At 45.6% G+C, this 18,845-nt stretch overlaps 1 protein-coding gene across 1 annotated transcript in view; it reads right to left on the bottom strand.

The window, feature by feature from the left end:
* Window positions 1–13,611, bottom strand: part of NUP153 (nucleoporin 153) — a 94,991-nt gene extending 81,380 nt beyond the window's left edge. The window contains exon 1 of the mRNA XM_083187871.1: window positions 13,153–13,611. Coding sequence (XP_083043997.1) covers window positions 13,153–13,263 — 111 coding nt within the window. The 5' untranslated portion in view covers window positions 13,264–13,611. The remainder of the gene's footprint in view (window positions 1–13,152) is intronic.
* Window positions 13,612–18,845: the final 5,234 nt, after the last annotated feature.

Raw genomic sequence — 18,845 nt, 5'->3', positions numbered from 1 at the left:
AATATGGACAAGTACTTATTGTTTATACAATACCATCAGTGAGGGGTCTCCAAAATAATTGTGCAGCAGGACATACAGCCAATGTCATTAAGAACCATCTTCAGCGTAAAGAACAATGGGGCAGATGTATGAAGGGTCGTTATGGGGGAGAAGGGGTATCAGCGCACGTTATGTGCACTGATACCGCTTCTCCCCCATGTATGAAGCAGCCGGGATGCGGTAATGGACAGGGGCGCTATGCGCCCCTGTCCATATCGGCGCTGCTATCAAAATGATAGCAGGCCGAATGTATGAACGCACGAAGCCGGGTTTGGCTTCGCCAGCATCAGGCTGGCGAAGCCCTATCTAAACAGCACGGACAGCGCTGTCCCTGCTGTTAGGTCTGGGCTGCGCTGGGGATCTCGCGTGAACAGCGAGATCCCGCGCATGCCCAGTGCGGCCGGCCGGGGGACAGGAGATAGCGCATCAGTATTAACTGATGCGCTATCTCCAGAAAGGGACATCGCCGGAGGGGGGAGTTAACGCTCCCCCGCTTCGGCAGACAAGATGTTAATACATCTTGTCGATGTCCCTTCCTGCTTCGCCTCGCTATTGAGGCGAAGCAGGAAGTATCATAGCGGCGCGATAAGCGCTGCTATGATACATCTGCCCCAATGAGTCCTGAAAGTGATGATGATCTGGCCTCCACAGAGCTCTGTGTACAGCCCGGCAATGGGGCAGATGTATCATAGCAGCGCTTATCGCGCCGCTATGATACTTCCTGCTTCGCCTCAATAGCGAGGCGAAGAAGGAAGGGACATCGACAAGATGTATTAACATCTTGTCTGCCGAAGCGGGGGAGCGTTAACTCCCCCCTCCGGCGATGTCCCTTTCTGGAGATAGCGCATCAGTTAATACTGATGCGCTATCTCCTGTCCCCAGGCCGGCCGCACTGGGCATGCGCGGGATCTCGCTGTACACGCGAGATCTCCAGCGCAGCCCAGACCTAACAGCAGGGATAGCGCTGTCCCTGCTGTTTAGATAGGGCTTCGCCAGCCTGATGCTGGCGAAGCCAAACCCGGCTTCGATGCTGACCGTTCATACATTCGGCCTGCTATCATTTTGATAGCAGCGCCGATATGGACAGGGGAGCATAGCGCCCCTGTCCATTAATGCATCCCGGCTCGATCATACATGGGGGAGAAGCGGTATCAGTGCACATAACGTGCGCTGATACCCCTTCTCCCCCATAACGACCCTTCATACATCTGCCCCAATGAGAGATACCGCATCCCTGATATTAGCAGATGAGCGGCTTTGTGGACAGCTCTGCACTATGCAAAGCAGTCTGTAGCACCAGTATGAATGACCTCCCCGGACAGATTTTCCCATGTACAGCAGTATTTATTTCAGTTCCCTGTCTTGTGCAAAGTACACCTCCTGAGGAAGCCGCCGAGACTTGTTTAGGCGGAGAAACGCGTAGAGGAGAACGGGGACTTTGTTTGGCAGCCATTTCTAGAGAGCCGGTGGAGAACCTCTGATATGACCGCATCTATTTGGAAAGCACCAGTGGTCGGAGTGTGACACCGGAGTCTGGAAGCCACTTCCCTCACCCAGCAGCTGAAAATACTATAAGTATAAAATTCTAAACCATGTGCACATAGGTGGGACTGGACTGAGCCAATACTAATCCACTAACCCATTCAATTATAATGAAGTGATCACAGGAGAGAAAAAAAACTCTTAAATTCTTGCATGCATGGAGCTAATCCTATGTCTTACTAATCAGTTAAGGGGGGTATATGTTTATTATGCTTGTAGGATTGTTTATGGCTGTTAAATACTGTTGATACACAGTTACAGATAACTTTTAAAGTGTTATTATAACTATTTTTAATAAATAAGTAAAAGTGATTTTGCACAGCGCTGCCTCTATTCCTTTTTTTGTTTGTCTTGTGCAAAGTGTCTATTATTATTATATGTTTCGAAATTATTTTAACTAACAATAAAAAGATACAATTTACCCAAACCAATAAACTTAACACCTTTTTTTTAACTCTGATAAATTAATGATCAACGTACCAAAGTTTTTAATTTTCCTGGTGACTTATGTTGGAAATTACAGCACTTATGCAACCTTTGCTAAGACCTAACTAACTTTAATAGCTTGCCTTGTTCTGGGCTGTGCTGTGCTCATATACATCTATTACTCCCCGTGCTTGCGTGGGTTTCCTCCAGGTACTTCGGTCTCCCCCCACACTCCAATTGGCTTCAAACAAAAATTAATCCTAGACATCTGGTGCTGGAAGAGGGCACTTTAAGCACCATAAAATGCTTTGGAATATCGCACAAGTGTATGGTTCTCTTAATGCTGGATGCACACTGGACTAGATAACAGTAATGCTATATTATGCATATCATCTAGTGTGTATACTCAAAATCGTTAACGATGTGCTCTCCTGCACATCTTTAAACAGCAACAGCCCACCACCCCCGGGTCATATATAACCAGAGAGTCACTTTATATATGCGTGCAAGCACCACATCTTTCAATGATCGGCGACCATCGAAAGATGTTGCTTACCCTTGGCCTGCAAATTGATGTTTATGCAAGACATCCATTCGCAGGCTGTGCAAACATACACAGCATGCAAAGGTGGGGAAGGCGGCCTGCCATTCGCAAGGCGGGTTCTGGTGAACACACAAAGGTGCGAATTTGCATCCAAGCGAGTCAACCGGATGAACGCCCAATGTCTACAACTGCATGTAGTAGAGGTGATGTCACTGAATAATACATTCAGTGTGTATGCAGTAGTGTGTTTGCCTGGAAGTTCGGCAGAATCTGTGACTATCGCTCATCGAGCCAATCGTCTGTGTACCCAACATCTCCTGCTCTTGCTCTCTTTATCTTTTTGTGTTCCTCGATTTCATATTCTACACTTTCTCAATAACCAAACTCAAATTCAATTAGCCTCAGTGTATTACAGATATTGCCGGCTATAGGGGATCTTGCCTCATAAGACATACCTTTTATGCAAAAAAAAAAAAAAACTCAGGGAACTGGGATAAGTTCCCGGATCTCTGTATTTGCTCAAAAACAGGTATTCCATCCATTATGTAAAATAAAAAATAAAAAATTGTTTTGCACATACGCCATATTTCATTTAATACCCCCCCTAATACTCTTTTGGCCCCAACTACCATATCTATTAAAATGACAATCTAACTTTCTTTCCATCCAAAGTCTCACTTTCATAACACGTGTCCAATTTCCTTTTTGTAAACCTTTACCTTACACTCAAATTCACATTCTCCCCTGTGCCCTCCATTGTCTTGGTGTCTGTAATTAGCTTCAATTCTCAGTGCCCCGTGCCACACAAAAATACCAAAATAAGACCCTTCTTCACACAGAAAGGGACTCCGGTACTTGTTTCCTAGCACGGCCACAATCGCGGGCATTGTGTACCTTAAAAGTTAAGGTACACGATGCCCGCGATGGACCCGATTTCCTTTGAAATCAGGTCCATTTTGCTGGCAAAGGCAAAATCGCGGGCATCGCGTCGGTCACGGCCATTAACATTGCCCCCGACGCGATGCCCACGATTTTGCTATAGGCTTCAATGTTAAAATATTTTTTAACATTGAAATCGGGAGCATCGCGTCGGTCTTGTGCCATTATAATGGCACAAGATGAGATGGACTTGATTAAGTCCATCTCACATAGGAAACAATGTGAAATGGGCCAATATGACCCATTTGACATTGTATATGGGCCCCGTCGTCACCCCACGACTGACGCCAACCCGAAGCGTGGCGAGCGCAGCGAGCCCGCGACGGGCGGTGGTGCGTGTCCTCCGACCTTTTCATACCCCTACTATCCACGTCGGCGTGGAGTTGAGAATATAAAGTGTGGCGAGCGCAGCGTGCCCGAAGCGTGGCGAGCGCAGCGAGACCCGCGAGGGGACGCGTATACCGAGCCGCTTCGGGCTCGGTGGCTCGCCACACTTTATATTCTCAACTCCACGCCGACGTGGATAGTAGGGGTATGAAAAGGTCGGAGGACGCGCACCGTTGCGCTCGCCACGCTTCCGGTTGGCGTCAATCGTGGGGTGGCGTTGAGGGGGTCAAATTGGGGGTCTGGGGAATATTTTACATTGAAGGCAATGTAAAATAGGGTCCCAGGGACCCTATTCACATTTGATTCAATGTAAAAATCGTGTCGATCGCATCGCATGCGATTTGGTCGCATGCGATGCGACCGACGCAATTTTTCCGTCACGACCACCCCGATGCAAATCGGTGTGGCCGTGCTAGGAAACAAGTACCGGGACTCCTAATCTTGTCACGCTAATTATTTTATACCTTGACTTCTATACCTACCTCCTCACTCACGATTAACCTATACAAATAAACCATACCATTTAACAGTGCAATAAGTTTTTCTTTGATTGTACAATGATTAGCAAACATGCTTAGGGGGTTTCAGATGGTACTTGTTTAGTTTCACGGCAGCACTTCCCAGCAGATCGTATGTAAATCATATGCAAATGGCATGCGATATTCGCATACGATTCGATCTGCGATGCAACACCCCCCCACTACCCACATCAGCCCAAAGCGTGGCAAGAACAGTTTGCCCCGTGAGGGGATGCAGTATGCATACTCTCGACCTGTTCATACCCCCACTATCCACATCGGCGTGGAGTTGACTTTATAAAGTGTGGCGAGCATATCGAGCCACCGAGCCCGAAGCGTGCAAGGGGCCACAGAATACACATCAAGTAAAATTTTGGACTCTGGAGTTACAGATCCCGACATGGAAGACCGTGCTTTTGCTCACACTAGCATAAGCGTGATGGGTCTCTGATTTAGGGGCCTTACCCTGGCAGGCATCTTATTTGGTGTTTCACAAGGACAGGGCAGAGCTGTGAACAAGGCAGGGTTACTTACCTAGGGTCGTATAGGCCTTCCATATAAATCAGCACATAGCTGTACCGATGCTGGAGGGTCAACCACATTGCACGTGGTTCCTGCCCTGCGTCTTTACGAAAAAAATTGTCTGTTATGTATGATGCTGCGAAGAGAGGCTGGCAAGCTTCAAAGCAGACAACTCGCTGGATTTACATACAGATAGTGGTAGATGCTCAATTAGTTCAGTAATATTACTCAGGTGCATGAGGGAGGGGTTAATACTGTACTAATACATTCTTTCCCCCAGCTCACTGAATAGTATTGGATTTGCCTAACAATTCGGGAGGCTTAGGAGTCCTCCAGAAGTCATTTCAGCTCATTTTACATGCTCTGTAGCTCTCTTTGGCAGCAGCTAGGAGTGTCAATGTCCCAGGTGTGCAGAGCAGCCACTTTGTCAGGAAACCACACTTATAAAGTTTTACACCTTTGCAGCATACGCATCAAAGTTTGGCCTTTCAGCGGTCTCCCGTCTGTGGGGGTAGCTTTAGGACATCCCCACTGTAAGAATACCTACATTGTCGTTCAATTCAATAGCAAAATGCTGCAGCAACGGAAAGAACATCACATCTGCAATTAAATTCTTGGTGATTTTACACTTTAAGAATAGGTGAAAATAGGACAATCTGCCTGTACCACCCATAAATTCCTAAATATTGTATTACAGTGGAATTTTATTAGTTCCCATAATAAAATAATTTTGCGGTCCTTTATTACAGCAAAAAAAAAACAAAAAAAAAACATCCATCTGCAATCTTAAGGTGCACACGGCAAGATTTTTTTAAATTATATGACTGTTTTCACCTGATCAGAACAAAAAATACAGGTCGAGTATCCCGTATCCGAATATCCGTTATCCGAATTATTCCGAAAACCATACATTCCAGAAAGTGATGAAATTTTTTTTTTTTTTTTTTTCATAAAAACTCACTGGGGACATATGTAACAGCACTACTGAGGACATGACATGTAACTGGCACTATATATGTACAAGAAAATGATTGCTTGCCATTCAAATTCAGTATCTCAGATAGTACACAAATTTTGTTTCATGTTTTGAAACCTTGTTTTTTGAACAAATAAAATATATTTGTGTGTATTTTATGTGGTAATAAAATATATATGTGTGTATTTTAAGTGTTTATACAGCATAAATGCAAGATACTTCAAAAAACATCATTGATATATAAAAATATTCCGAAATACGGAATAATCCGTTATCCAAAATTCTCCTGGTCCCGAGCATTTTGGATAAGGGATACTCAACCTGTAGTTTAAAAACGTTCTGTGTGCAGGCTCCACGATCACGTTCCAATGCGGGTGGACACCGGTCGTTCATTGAGCCTGCTGATCCCTTCAACGGGCGGAAAGATGAATGATCTTTCGTGCACATTGTTCAGCGTGCAGGCATGATGTCCTGACGTTACCTGCCATGCTCACTTCCTGCCTTCAGGCCTCCTTACCTGCACCTCATGCTGCCTGTTTCTCCCTCCCCCACTAAACCTGGGGTAGCCAACGCAAGTCCTCAAGTGCTACCAACAGAATGTTTTCCAGATCTCCTCACTGTATCACAAGTGAAGTAATTGGCTCCATCTGTGGATTTTAAAATGTGTCAGTGAGTAATGAGTGCAACAGCTAGGTTGTCTGGAAAATGTGAACTGTTGGTAGCTCGAGGACTGGAGTTTGCTACCACTGCTCTAAACACTAAGGGCTTTATTCTAGTTCACTCTTTCTGACAAAATCCTTCTTAGATGGACAAAACCATGCACTGCAGGTGGGGCAGATGTTACTTGTGCAGAGAGAATTAGATTTGGGTGGGGTTTTACTTCAAAGTGAGATCTATATTGCAGTGTAAAAATAAAGCAGCCAGTGTTTACCTTGCACAGAAACAAAATAAATCACCCACATCTAATTATCTCTGCACATTTGACATCTGCCCCACCTGCAGTGCACATGGTTTTGTCCAGCTAAGAAGGATTTTGTCAGAAAGAGTGAACTAAATAAGGCCCTCAGTTCCTTGGAGCAGGGCCCTCTTCCCTCCTGTTCTCACAGCACTCTTCTTGCATTTCAATTACAGCTCTTACTCACCTGCCATATAAACCTGCATCTCATCTCATTTATTTGCCTATATCTAATGCCCCTTTCAGACCTCAATAAAAAAAAAAAAAAAAAAAAATGTATTTTGCCGATTTTTAACAGTTTTAAAACGGTAAGATGTGAGATCTGAAAGGTGCTGAGTGATTTTACCGTTTCCTCCAAAAAATTTTTTGGAAAACGGTAAAAAAGCAGGGTCCTACTCGTTTCGGACACATTTTTTTTGCTGTCTGAACGGGTCTGAAACGGTACCCAGGCAGCAGTGAGCACTATTGGTCCCCAGCGCAGTGCATATTAAATGAGCCGGCCGCTCATTACATATGTGCATATGTAATGAGCGTCCGGCTCATTAAATATGAACTACGCTGACTCAGAGGGGACCAGCTAATGCTCAGTGTCAGACCCCCTACCCTTACCCTTTCAGCGTCCTGCAGCTCTCCTCCCTGCCTGCAGTGTGGAAGCTCCTGCTGGTAGTCTAGGTGCAGGCTCTAGTGCCTGATCCCCTCCATAAGGTCACTGCCCAGCGCATCTCCGGGATGTGTCAGCTGCTTTCACACCGCAAACCTGCTTTAGACCAGGTATTTACATGTGATGTGAAAGGGGTTAAACTTGCTCTGACCCATTTTAAATACCTGGTCTAATGCGGTCTGAAAGCAGCATTAGTTGCTCTGTTGCTAATTGTTACTTGTGCTATGTTTTAGTTCCATGTACGCTGTATTGTACAATGAGTGCTATATGTATGGCGCTGCATACCACTTGTGGCACCTTAAAGAAAATGAGAATATTAAATAACGATGAGCAATATGACAGTGATGTGGTATATGGTTTGCAGTCCTTAAATTATCAATCTTTGCCCTCCTATTGTTTACTCTATCGTTCTGTGTGTGAGCATGATCAGGAACGTTCTGGATTTTAGGGGAAATTGGATAGACATTGGATTGTAAATGATATATATCCATGTGTGGGTACCTTTTAACACACCTATCCCATCCCACATTAATTAAACCATTTTCATGCACATTTTTTAACCCAAAAATGACATGTCATTACTGGCAAAATGAAGATGACTAAAACATTCTAAGTAGCTAATAATTAGGGAGTGTGTTCCAGTAGTTCTGAAATAAGGCCCAGACATCGTTACCTTAAAAACAGGGATTTTCCCCAACTTTGCACTGCTCAAGAGGTGGGGAAAATGTGTCTTAAATCCTACACAGAAGTATCACAATTGAATTGGCGAATAACCAGTTTTCAGTAAAAAAGTGGTTATCACCTGCAATTGAATGCACCCCACAAGTCTTTAAAAACTGTGTAGCCCTTTTCCTGAGATACTGTAATAAGCCTTGTTATAGAAATAGTATTTAACAATACTGTACTTTCAACTTTTTGCATTTGCTTGTGTACTAAAGGAACAAGGGAAGCAAATTTGACACTGGGATCACTCAGATACAGGGCTCATAAAAAGTAGAACAATATAGTTTCAGAACATTACAGGAAAAGATTAAAATGTTCAATCATATCCGTGGCTGAGCGTGACTGAACAGAGCAACACTTGAATTGCTCCCTCTAATGGATGCCAATGGGCACAACACTCAGTTCCCCACATGGAGGAGAGAAGCAGCATTAGCTTTCTATTATATTGGATGATCTGCACACTATAAGGACAGAGAAAAATAAGTTGTTTCCCCCCTATGAGGATAAAACAAACTTAACAAGCACATTTCCTTGAGGTGCATACACACTGGGAATTTTTGCCCAGTGTGTATGCACTGCGATGATTAGGATTATCGCTGGGATGAAAAATTGCTCAGTTCACGCATACACTGAGAAATTTTCACCTGTCCAAGTGATTGCAGGACGCTATGGAAAGCCATCAACCCTATCTGCTGCAGCCGGGCCATACACACTGGGTGACTTTTGAGCTGCTCATCCATAACCATGTTTTTGTTCCAACCAGCCAAATCTAAAGATAAAACTGCGTGTGTATGGCCACCTAAAGGCCCATACACACTTGACGATTTTCACCTAAAAATCGGTCAAAACAGGCGTTTTGACCGATTTTCAGCTGAAAATCGATTAGTGTGTATGGGACAGCGACCCCCGACTAGCGATGATGCGCGCTCCCGCATCACCGCTAGGAAGGTCTTTCATCTGCTGGTTTTACCAGCAGATCCAGCGATGATGGATGGTTTTCCATCCATCATCGCTGTGTGTGTACGCTGCAGGGCTGAAAGTGATTAACCACTTTCAGCCCGGCGGTACGCCCCGCCGCCCGCCCCCCGCCCCCTCGCCTGTCATACTCACCCTCCTGGACTTGTCCTCGCTGCCCCGCTCACTCGTCCGGCTGGCTGCTGCGGCGGCTGGCTGGTGAAGAGCCCTGCTCCCCCGCCTGTCTCACCCTGCCTGCTGCCGCGCTGGTCCGCCCCGCCGCGCTCCACTCCACTGTTCACCCGTGCTATGTCCACACGGGTCTGTCGATGCTCTGCCGCCCGGTCCCGGCCGCCCACAGGTGCATGCAGCTGATGCACCCCCCACCCCCTGCTCCACACGGAGCAGCACTGGCCACCAATGTTTTCTCTTTTAAGCCAATAATATATACATTGCTGGCATGTGCCAGCAATGTATATGTTAGGCACCACTGGGCACCAATGACAATTGTAAGCCAGTAATATATAGATTGCTGGCACATGCCAGCAATCTATATATTACTGGCACCACTGGGCACCAATGACAATTGTAAGCCAGTAATATATAGATTGCTGGCACATGCCAGCAATCTATATATTACTGGCACCACTGGGCACCAATGACAATTGTAAGCCAGTAATATATAGATTGCTGGCACATGCCAGCAATCTATATATTACTGGCACCACTGGGCACCAATGACAATTGTAAGCCAGTAATATATAGATTGCTGGCACATGCCAGCAATCTATATATTACTGGCACCACTGGGCTCCAATGACAATTGCAAGCCAGTAAAATATAGATTGCTGGCACATGCCAGCAATCTATATATTACTGGCACCACTGACAATTGTAAGCCAGTAATATATACATTGCTGGCACATGCTAGCAATCTATATATTACTGGCACCACTGGGCACCAATGACAATTGTAAGCCAGTAATATATACATTGCTGGCACATGCCAGCAATCTATATATTACTGGCACCACTGGGCACCAATGACAATGGTAAGCCAGTAATATATACATTGCTGGCACATGCCAGCAATGTATATATTACTGCCCACTATGAGTTAAATTGAGCCAGAACTAGGCAGAACTGCGTTCTGTCAGTCCATTTTGGAGGAGGAACGTCCGCTCACCTTGCCCTGCTGTCTGTCCCTGCCTGCATCATTAAAGGAGACAGCCGGCAGAGTGGTGGTAAACCCGGCTGTCTCAGAGCAGGTCCAACCATCCGCTGTGCGGCTATTTGGAGTGACACGCCTGCTTGCAACTCGCGAGCCACCGTCGCCTGATTGGCTGCGAGTCGCGGACAGATGGACCTGCTCTGAGACAGTCGGATTTCCCGCCCGCTCTGCCCGGCGGTCTCCTTTACTGATGCAGGCAGGGACAGACAGCGGGGCAAGGTGAGCGTAAGGATGCAGTGCACATAGCATGTTACCCCTGGCACCGTGCATGAAAACCCTAGCAATGAGCATGTAGGTAAACGACACTTATGTGGCATTATATGTAATGGGCATTATGGTGTGTGGCATATGCGTAATGGGCATTACGGTGTGTGTCATAATGTGTAATGGGCATTACGGTATGTGGTATATGTGTAAAGGGCATTATGGAGTGCATAGTCCCCTGTCCCACAAAGCCGTGCCTTACATTTTTTTGCAGGCCAGCAATGTATATTTTACCGCCGCCACTGCACCCCCAATGTATATTTTAAATGGATTTCTCCCTACGTGCACAGCTGCAAATTAAATTTTGCCATGCACATGGGTGGCATTTTGCCCGGTCAGGGTGGAGCAGGTGTAGTTTACCTGAACCCTGGGCTCCGAATATATGCAGCCCAGCAATCAGTTCTAAATCATGCACCAATAACAGGAATGCACTGAATAAATTGGCCGCTGCTCCCATCCTTGTAGACTTTCGCCTCCTGAAAATCTCTTGCTCTTTGGGGAAACTAGCTCAGTGTGTACGCACTATTTTGGTAAAAGATATATCTTTCAGAGATTTTGGCAAAGTCTTTTGAAATGAAAATCTTCTAGTGTGTATGGGCCTTAAGAGTGAGCTGCTTATAGTTCAAAATCGCCCAGTGTGGAGGGGGGGTTCTGATATATAAAAAGTAAATTGGATTTATAGGTCATCCATAGGGTCAGTTATGATGTGAGGGTCACATTTCCCCTTCTGTTTGTATACATATTTTATAATGGGAAACCACAAGAATTAGTTTTGCCTATAACATGGGCCACAAATGATTAGAATTGTTCCTGGACCACCAATCCAAGGTACTCCCACAGCACAGTTTGGGAACCACTGACCTAAACTGGATTCAGTATGAAATCCCGGCGTTCAAAATCCCGACCGCCGAAATACCGACAAGGGGGGGACATGGATCGCCACACAGTGGGCCGGATGCCTCGCTACGCTCGGCAGGCTAATTTATTCTGCCTCAAGGGGTGTCGTGGACAACCACGGAGGGAGAAAGTGTCGGGATTTCGGCGGTCAGATTCCAGCGTCGGGATTCTGAACGCCGGGATCCCGACCGCCGGGATTTAAACTGCATCCCCCCTAAACTATAATTACAGTATGGCACATATTGGCCTAAAGTTTCTTATTGTGAAGTTTAAAAAAAATGTTTAATTAAAAAACGTGTTTATATGTCATCCTCAGGTTCAGTTATGTGGTGAGGGACAGGATTTGCTTCTGATTGGCAGGACAAGCACTGATTTTGCCTGTTACATTGACCATAAATAATTTTAATAGGTCTTGGACTACCATTCCAGGTCACCCCTAAAAGTGCCCTGAGGCATCCCACAGTGTCACCGCACACAAATAGGGACCTACGGTCCTAAAAAGGTGACACTAGTACAATTTGGCCACTTTTCATCCTATTCTAACACACTCAGGCTATAAGCATTCCCTGAAAACTCACCTCTTCAGGCAAGCTTATCAAATTCCAGAACCAGTCACTTATTCTTAATATACCATCATATACACTTTCCATCCTCTTGACCCATGGCAAAACTCCTGGGTCACCGTATCTTTCAGCATACCAGGAACCTCGCAGTTTGGTGAAATTAATGCAATAAAGATTACAGTATCCATCATTGTTTATTTCCCTATAGATTGTAAGCTTGAGAGCAGGGCCATTTTAACTGTCTGTAAATACTATTTGTTGTATCACTGTCTCCTTCTGTAAAGCGCAACAGAATATGCTGCGCTCTAAGAAACTGTTAATAAATAAATATTGGAGGAAATTCAGATTCAGCATTGGATCAGAGCTGGAGATCTGGCAACCCTTGCTGGGATAGCATAGGATACATACATTCTATGCAAAAGGACCGCATATGCGGGACTGATGTGAGTGTTCAAATATTCTCTGTAAAGCGCTGCGGAATATGTATGCGCTATATAAGAAACTGTTAATAAATAAAAAAAAAAATGTGATACTGCTGCCCGGAGATGGTATGTGGCTTCTCCCTTCAGAGAAGTCACATTGTGTATTGGGGCCTTAAGAGCACATGTCCCACCTACTGACACACTGTTCACCTCAGTGTCTAATATCAAACAATTAAAATAACATTTTTTTTTTCTGAGACAAAAAGACAAAAAAAAAAAAAACACCCCATTAAAAATAAGAAGCACATAAAATATGATCTGCAGCCAACAATGGAAGTGGAGAAATATAACAGGCTCAGCATCAATCCACACAGGCAGCTCTGAGAGAGAACCATGATGTCAGTGCAGGAACGAAGGAGCGCTATGTTCCCACCTGACACACACCGGGGATTACACATGTAATCAATAAAGACACATGGGAAATGACAGTCACATACGTTCATAGGGTTCGCACATGCATGTACCTCAGAGCGCGGGCACACATGTACACATAAATAGGTACGGACACACACACATAAATAGGACCTACCTGACGGCCTTGCTGGCGATTCCTGCTGTACGGTGTTCTCCCAGCGCTCACGTGATATCTCCGGCTCCGAATCCTGCCTCCAGTCCCCGTGCCTCCCCCCTCCGCCGCCATCCGACTGACTCCTCCTCGGGTCACTCTGGCCCGAGGCTCCTGCGCGCCTTACCGCAGCTTAATCGACAACGAAGTTCCCGCTGACGTGCGCCGTCCCTCGGGGCCCGGGTTTGTGGAGCCGGAGGGGTGACTCGGCTCGGGGCCGGGCGGACACTGGGCTGGGCTCCCGGTATGGGGCCTCCACTCCTCGCGCTACCCGCTCGCTGCTGCCTGTAACTGCGACCGCGCAGCTCCGTGGTGACGCAAGAGCTGCACTGACCGCCGGGAAATGTAGTTCGAATACGTCGCCGCCGTGAGGGGAAAAAAAGAGGGAGCTGCGGTCACACTCCGGCCGCTGCGTCCGACGTCGTTACGCGGGGGCTACGTGCCTGCAGCCAGCGTGTAATTGGTGGATTCCGGAGGCGGGATATCATCTCATTGCCCTCGGTGACGCAAGTTGCGCTGCGCACGCAGTAACTGACTCTGGGACTGCAGACTGGTATGGTTACTGTCCTGCCCTGCACTATTGAATGTGATGTTCCATGTAGGGCAGTTTTTGATGGAACGTGTAGTTCAGCCACATAATTCTCAATTAATTTGCAGTCAACAATGACGCGGCCTTGTGATGCCATGCCCCAGTACTGTGCTATGTAGCGGAGCCGCATTCCACTGCTGTGACTCCACACTTAAGCTGTTCTGCCCTGTTGTACAGTGCTCTGCTGGTACCTGGTGCTAGGGCTTCTGTCTGTTTTACTTATTAAGCAATGAATGCTGTGCTGGTAAAGAGACAGGAGTCGGCATCAGCACGCTGGTGGAAAGGGGCGATGTCCTTTATTAACCCAGATTGGAACTATGCTCCAAGTCCTGGGTCAAATCTGGAGTTTTTGTAAAAGAGCGGTAAAAGTTGATTTTCACTGTGTCAATATGGTCTAATTGGAAAATATCGACATGACAGTTGTGGCTACGGTTAAACCTACCATACAAATTACATTATCAACCTGTTGACAATGTCCATAGTCTGACAGTAATGATATTTTCATGGTAACATTATGAATATTAACATGGTCAATGCTGACATAAATTGAGTACTATATATCAGTATTTGTACTATTCAACAACAGATACCCAAGTACTCTAAAACAGTGGTTCTCAACCTCAGTCCTCAAGGACCCCCAAAAGTGCACGTTTTCCAGGTCACCTGGCAAGTGAACAGGTGCACTTATTAGTCACTGACACATTTTAAAAGATCACAGGTGGAGCAAATTATTTCACATGTGATTCTGTGTGGAGACCTGGAAAACGTGCACTGTTGGGGGTCCTTGAGGACTGAGGTTGAGGACCACTGCTCTAAAACATACCTCCCAACATGACCCTCTCCAGGAGGGACACAATGCTCTGCTTCTGGACTTCCCTCTTAATTTATGATTTGTATCACCTGTGTTGACATACCTTCTTATCATTTAACCTTAAAACATGTGATGGCAATCATACATTAAGAAAAAAATATTTTCCATTTGGTTGGCCTATGTTAACTCACTACCCCCATAATAAAAGACTCCTTAAGAAGCAAGCAATACAATTAACTGATTGGTATAATCTAGAGACAACAGTGCTTGGCACACATCCCTTTCAAATACACTTTTTAAATAGGCCATATATCAGCAACAAAGTTATAATAGATCACACGGTAACAAATAGTAATCATGATAGGATAAATTAAACGCACAATTCACAAATAGAATAAAAAGCAGACACCAGCACTTTTAGTTAATATTTAATAATAAAATAAATATGACAGCACAAACAATGTACAATGGAAAATATATGTGGTTCTGATTTTATAATGTTTTGGTTAATTGTTTCTAATATATACACATGTATATGATTTGTACAATTTTCATCAATAAAAATATATGAAAAAAAAAAAAGAAACGGGGAAATTTTGGCACAATCCCATCAATCTGGATCCAATTCAGACTGATTGGATGCAGATTTGGTCAAAATTGTTTGGTTGGATCTGAATTGGATCCGAATCCGATCCTACCTGCCGCAGGTAGGATCTGTAAAAGATCCATTCATCTGAATACAGAGGGGATCAGATTGTATGCAAATCATATGCAAATCGTACAATACGATTTGCATACGATTTGCATCCAATCCAAATCGTTTTGGTGTGTACCCAGCATAAGATGTGAATTCTACTTCACATGTGTTGTTGCTATGGGCAACCAATCAGATCCTGTTTACTATCTTCTGAGGGTGCTAAAGAAGTAGATTCTGATTGGTTGTCCATAGCAACATCACATGTGAAGTAGAATACACATCTTAATAAATTTCCGGTACTTGTTTCCTAGCACGGCCACCCCGATTAGCATCGGGTGATCGTGTCGGAAAAATCGCGTCGGTCGCATCGCATGCGACCAAATCGCAAGCGATGCGACTGACTCGATTTTTACATAGAATCAAATGTGAATAGGGTCCCTGGGACCCTATTTTACATTGGATTTAATGTAAGCTATTCCCCAGACCCCCAATTTTAACCCCTGAACGCCACCCCACGATTGACGCCAACCCGAAGCGTGGTGAGCGGCGGCGGTGCGCGTCCTCTGACTTTTTCATACCCCTACTATCCACGTCGGCGTGGAGTTGAGAATATAAAGTGTGGCGAGCGCAGCGAGCCCGAAGCGTGGCGAGCGGAAGCGTATATCTTCACAGGTATACGCGTCCCCTCGCCACGCTTCGGGCTCGGTGGCTCGCTGCGCTCGCGACACTTTATATTCTCAACTCCACGCCGACGTGGATAGTAGGGGTATGAAAAGGTCGGAGGACGCGCACCGCCGCCCCTCGCAGGCTCGCTGCGCTCGCCACGCTTCGGGTTGGCATCAATCATGGGGTGACGCTCACAATGGGCTTGCGTAACCCATGACGGGGCCATATACAATGTGAAATGGGTCATATTGGCCCATTTCACATTGTTCCCTATGTAAAATGGACTTAATCAAGTCCATCTCATCTTGTGCCATTATAATGGCACAAGACCGACCCGATGCTCCCGATTTCAATGTTAAAAATATTTTAACATTGAAGCCTATGGCAAAATCGGGGGCATCGCGTCGGGGGCCATGTTAATGCTCGCGACCGACGCAATGCCCCCGATTTTTCCTTTGCCGGCAAAATGGACCTGATTTCAAAGGAAATCGGGTCCATCGCGGGCATCGTGTACCTTAACTTAAAGGTACACGATGCCCGCAATTGTGGCCGTGCTAGGAAACAAGTACCAAATTTCCCTCAGTGTTGTGTCCCTCCTGGAGGATGAGCTATCGCATTTGGTACCACGCCAACTCACCAGGCAGTAGGATTGCATACGATACATTGTATGCAGCCCTTTTGCATACAATGTATTGTATGCGATCCCAGCAAGGGCTATGGGCTACCATGAATATTCATGGCAGCCCGTAGGGTATGCGAGGCGCACGGGAATGTGCATCGCAATTGCAGGAAAATTACGTGATGAGAGACCTCACTGACTCTCCCCAGGCCTCACTGACTCACTCCCCCCCCCCCCCCCGTCCCCAGCCCCCCACACACACATTGGTTCTCCCACAGGAAGATGGCGCCGTAAATGGCTGCCAAGGAAAATGTGCACTCAACCTATGTGACCCCGTGTCTCCCTTGAGATTACTGTACTGTCTCTGCTATACTGTGCTGTCTTTGCTCTATTGTTACATACCTGGCTGCTGCAACGACCATTGGTGCCACTGATGGCTGCCTAGGCGCTGTGCTGTTGGCAGGTATGTGTTCCCTATGTGATAACTATACTGTCCCTGTTTATATTGCTACCTACCGGGCTGCTGCAACGACCAGTGGCGCCATGGACGGCTGCCTAGGCGCTGTGCAGCTTGGCGAGTATGTGTTCTGATGGCTGCCTAGGCGCTGTGCAGCTCGGCGGGCATATGGTTCCTGCATGTAATGTCTTAATGTAATGTATGCAATGCCCCCCCCCTCATCCCTGCTTAATGCTGCACTGTGTAATCCACAAAAAATTCCTAGTGTGCGCAAGCACACATGGCCAATAAAGTTGATTCTATTCTATTCTGATGTGTGTGAGAAATGCAATCCTTTTCTGTATGCTGAGGCTTTCATAAAGCTGCATTCCTTATTTTTTTAACTAATAGAAGAAATCCATAAGCAAGTTGGAATCTGGGTGGCTAACGGCGTGAAGGCCAACCTGATCAAAAGGTTGAAATAAGCAATAAGGCAACATGGCAGGAGTTTACACATTATAATGAGATAAGTTTTTAACATTTTTTTTAGATTACTGAACGTATTCATTCTTTCCAATCCATGTGGCCTCCGATTGGGAATGGTAAAGTGTGCCGAGCGCAGTGGTACCAGAACTAGGTACAGCGCCCGAAGCATGGTGATGAAATGAGCCATGTTATGGGACACAGTACAATAATTGGGGGTCCACATGCTCAGTTATCAACACTGACACCCCAAAAATAAAATGCGAAAAACTCATGTACTGCAGAACTTTTCAGGTGTTGACGTTTTGCTCGCGTATACCTTCTTCCAGTGTAGACTTTGTAAATATTGAGCTTTTCAGCTTGACCTAGAAATTGTGAGCTATTACACACCCTAGCAAGTTTATATCTAGACTAGAGTAACCAGAAGTGGCCAGAGTATATTTTTTGTAAGTACGTATTATAAAAGTAGTTTTAAGAAAGCTCTACCTCTCCCCATCAGACTCTCCACCTCTCTATAAAGCTTTACCTTGGCTCTCAAGACCCACTTCTTCATCAATCTCAGCCATCTCTCTAGGGGCATCACTGGGTGCGTAAACACACCCCTTAACTCCAGAGGCAGGTGCGTGCCAAAACGGTGCTCTGGGTATATATACGGCATCCCGGAGATGCTGGCAGCCCCCGGAGATGGGTTATATATCTGTGACAGAAGTCGAGCGCTGCACTGATATATGCTCACCTATAAAATCCATAACACTGTTGTCTGTCTACTCCTCCCCTTTATAATATAAGCTCTCATGATATTTCTGTTGAGGCAATTCTTCATAAACATGTTGGGGAGAAAGTGTCGGATTATACTTACCGATAATACCCTTTCTTCTTAGAGATCCCATGGCAGCCATTACCTTGGGATTTAATCCCCTTCCTTGTAGTTAGACAGGCTACTTTTTTTAGCAGCCCCCTCCCCCTATGGTATAATTCCCAGCTACTCCCTATCCTGTTGTCTTTTTATGTCTCCTTGATTCACCTGGGAAAAAAGAAACAACAAACAACATGGGAGGGATATTAGTGGCTGCGGTGGGATCTCTAAGAAGAAAGGGAATTATCGGTAAGTATAATCTGACACTTTCTTCTACGATCCCCATGGCAGCCATTACCTTGGGAAATACCAAAGAAAAAAAACAGAGGGAGAGACCATATTGAACTGCAAATATTTTTAATTGTTGAGGGCACTCTTGAGGACATGCTCCCCAAACTGAGGTACAGATACATTTAATTCATAATGTTTGGAGAAGGAAGGAACTGAGGACCATGTGGCAGCGTTACATAGGTCTTTCATTGAAGCTTTCGCCTTCCAGG

Source organism: Crinia signifera, chromosome 5, assembly GCF_055691185.1.
Source record: "Crinia signifera chromosome 5, ASM5569118v1, whole genome shotgun sequence".
NCBI lineage: Eukaryota > Metazoa > Chordata > Amphibia > Anura > Myobatrachidae > Crinia > Crinia signifera.
The sequence above is the reverse complement of the archived record's forward strand: the minus strand, read 5'-3'. Positions and strand labels throughout refer to the sequence as shown.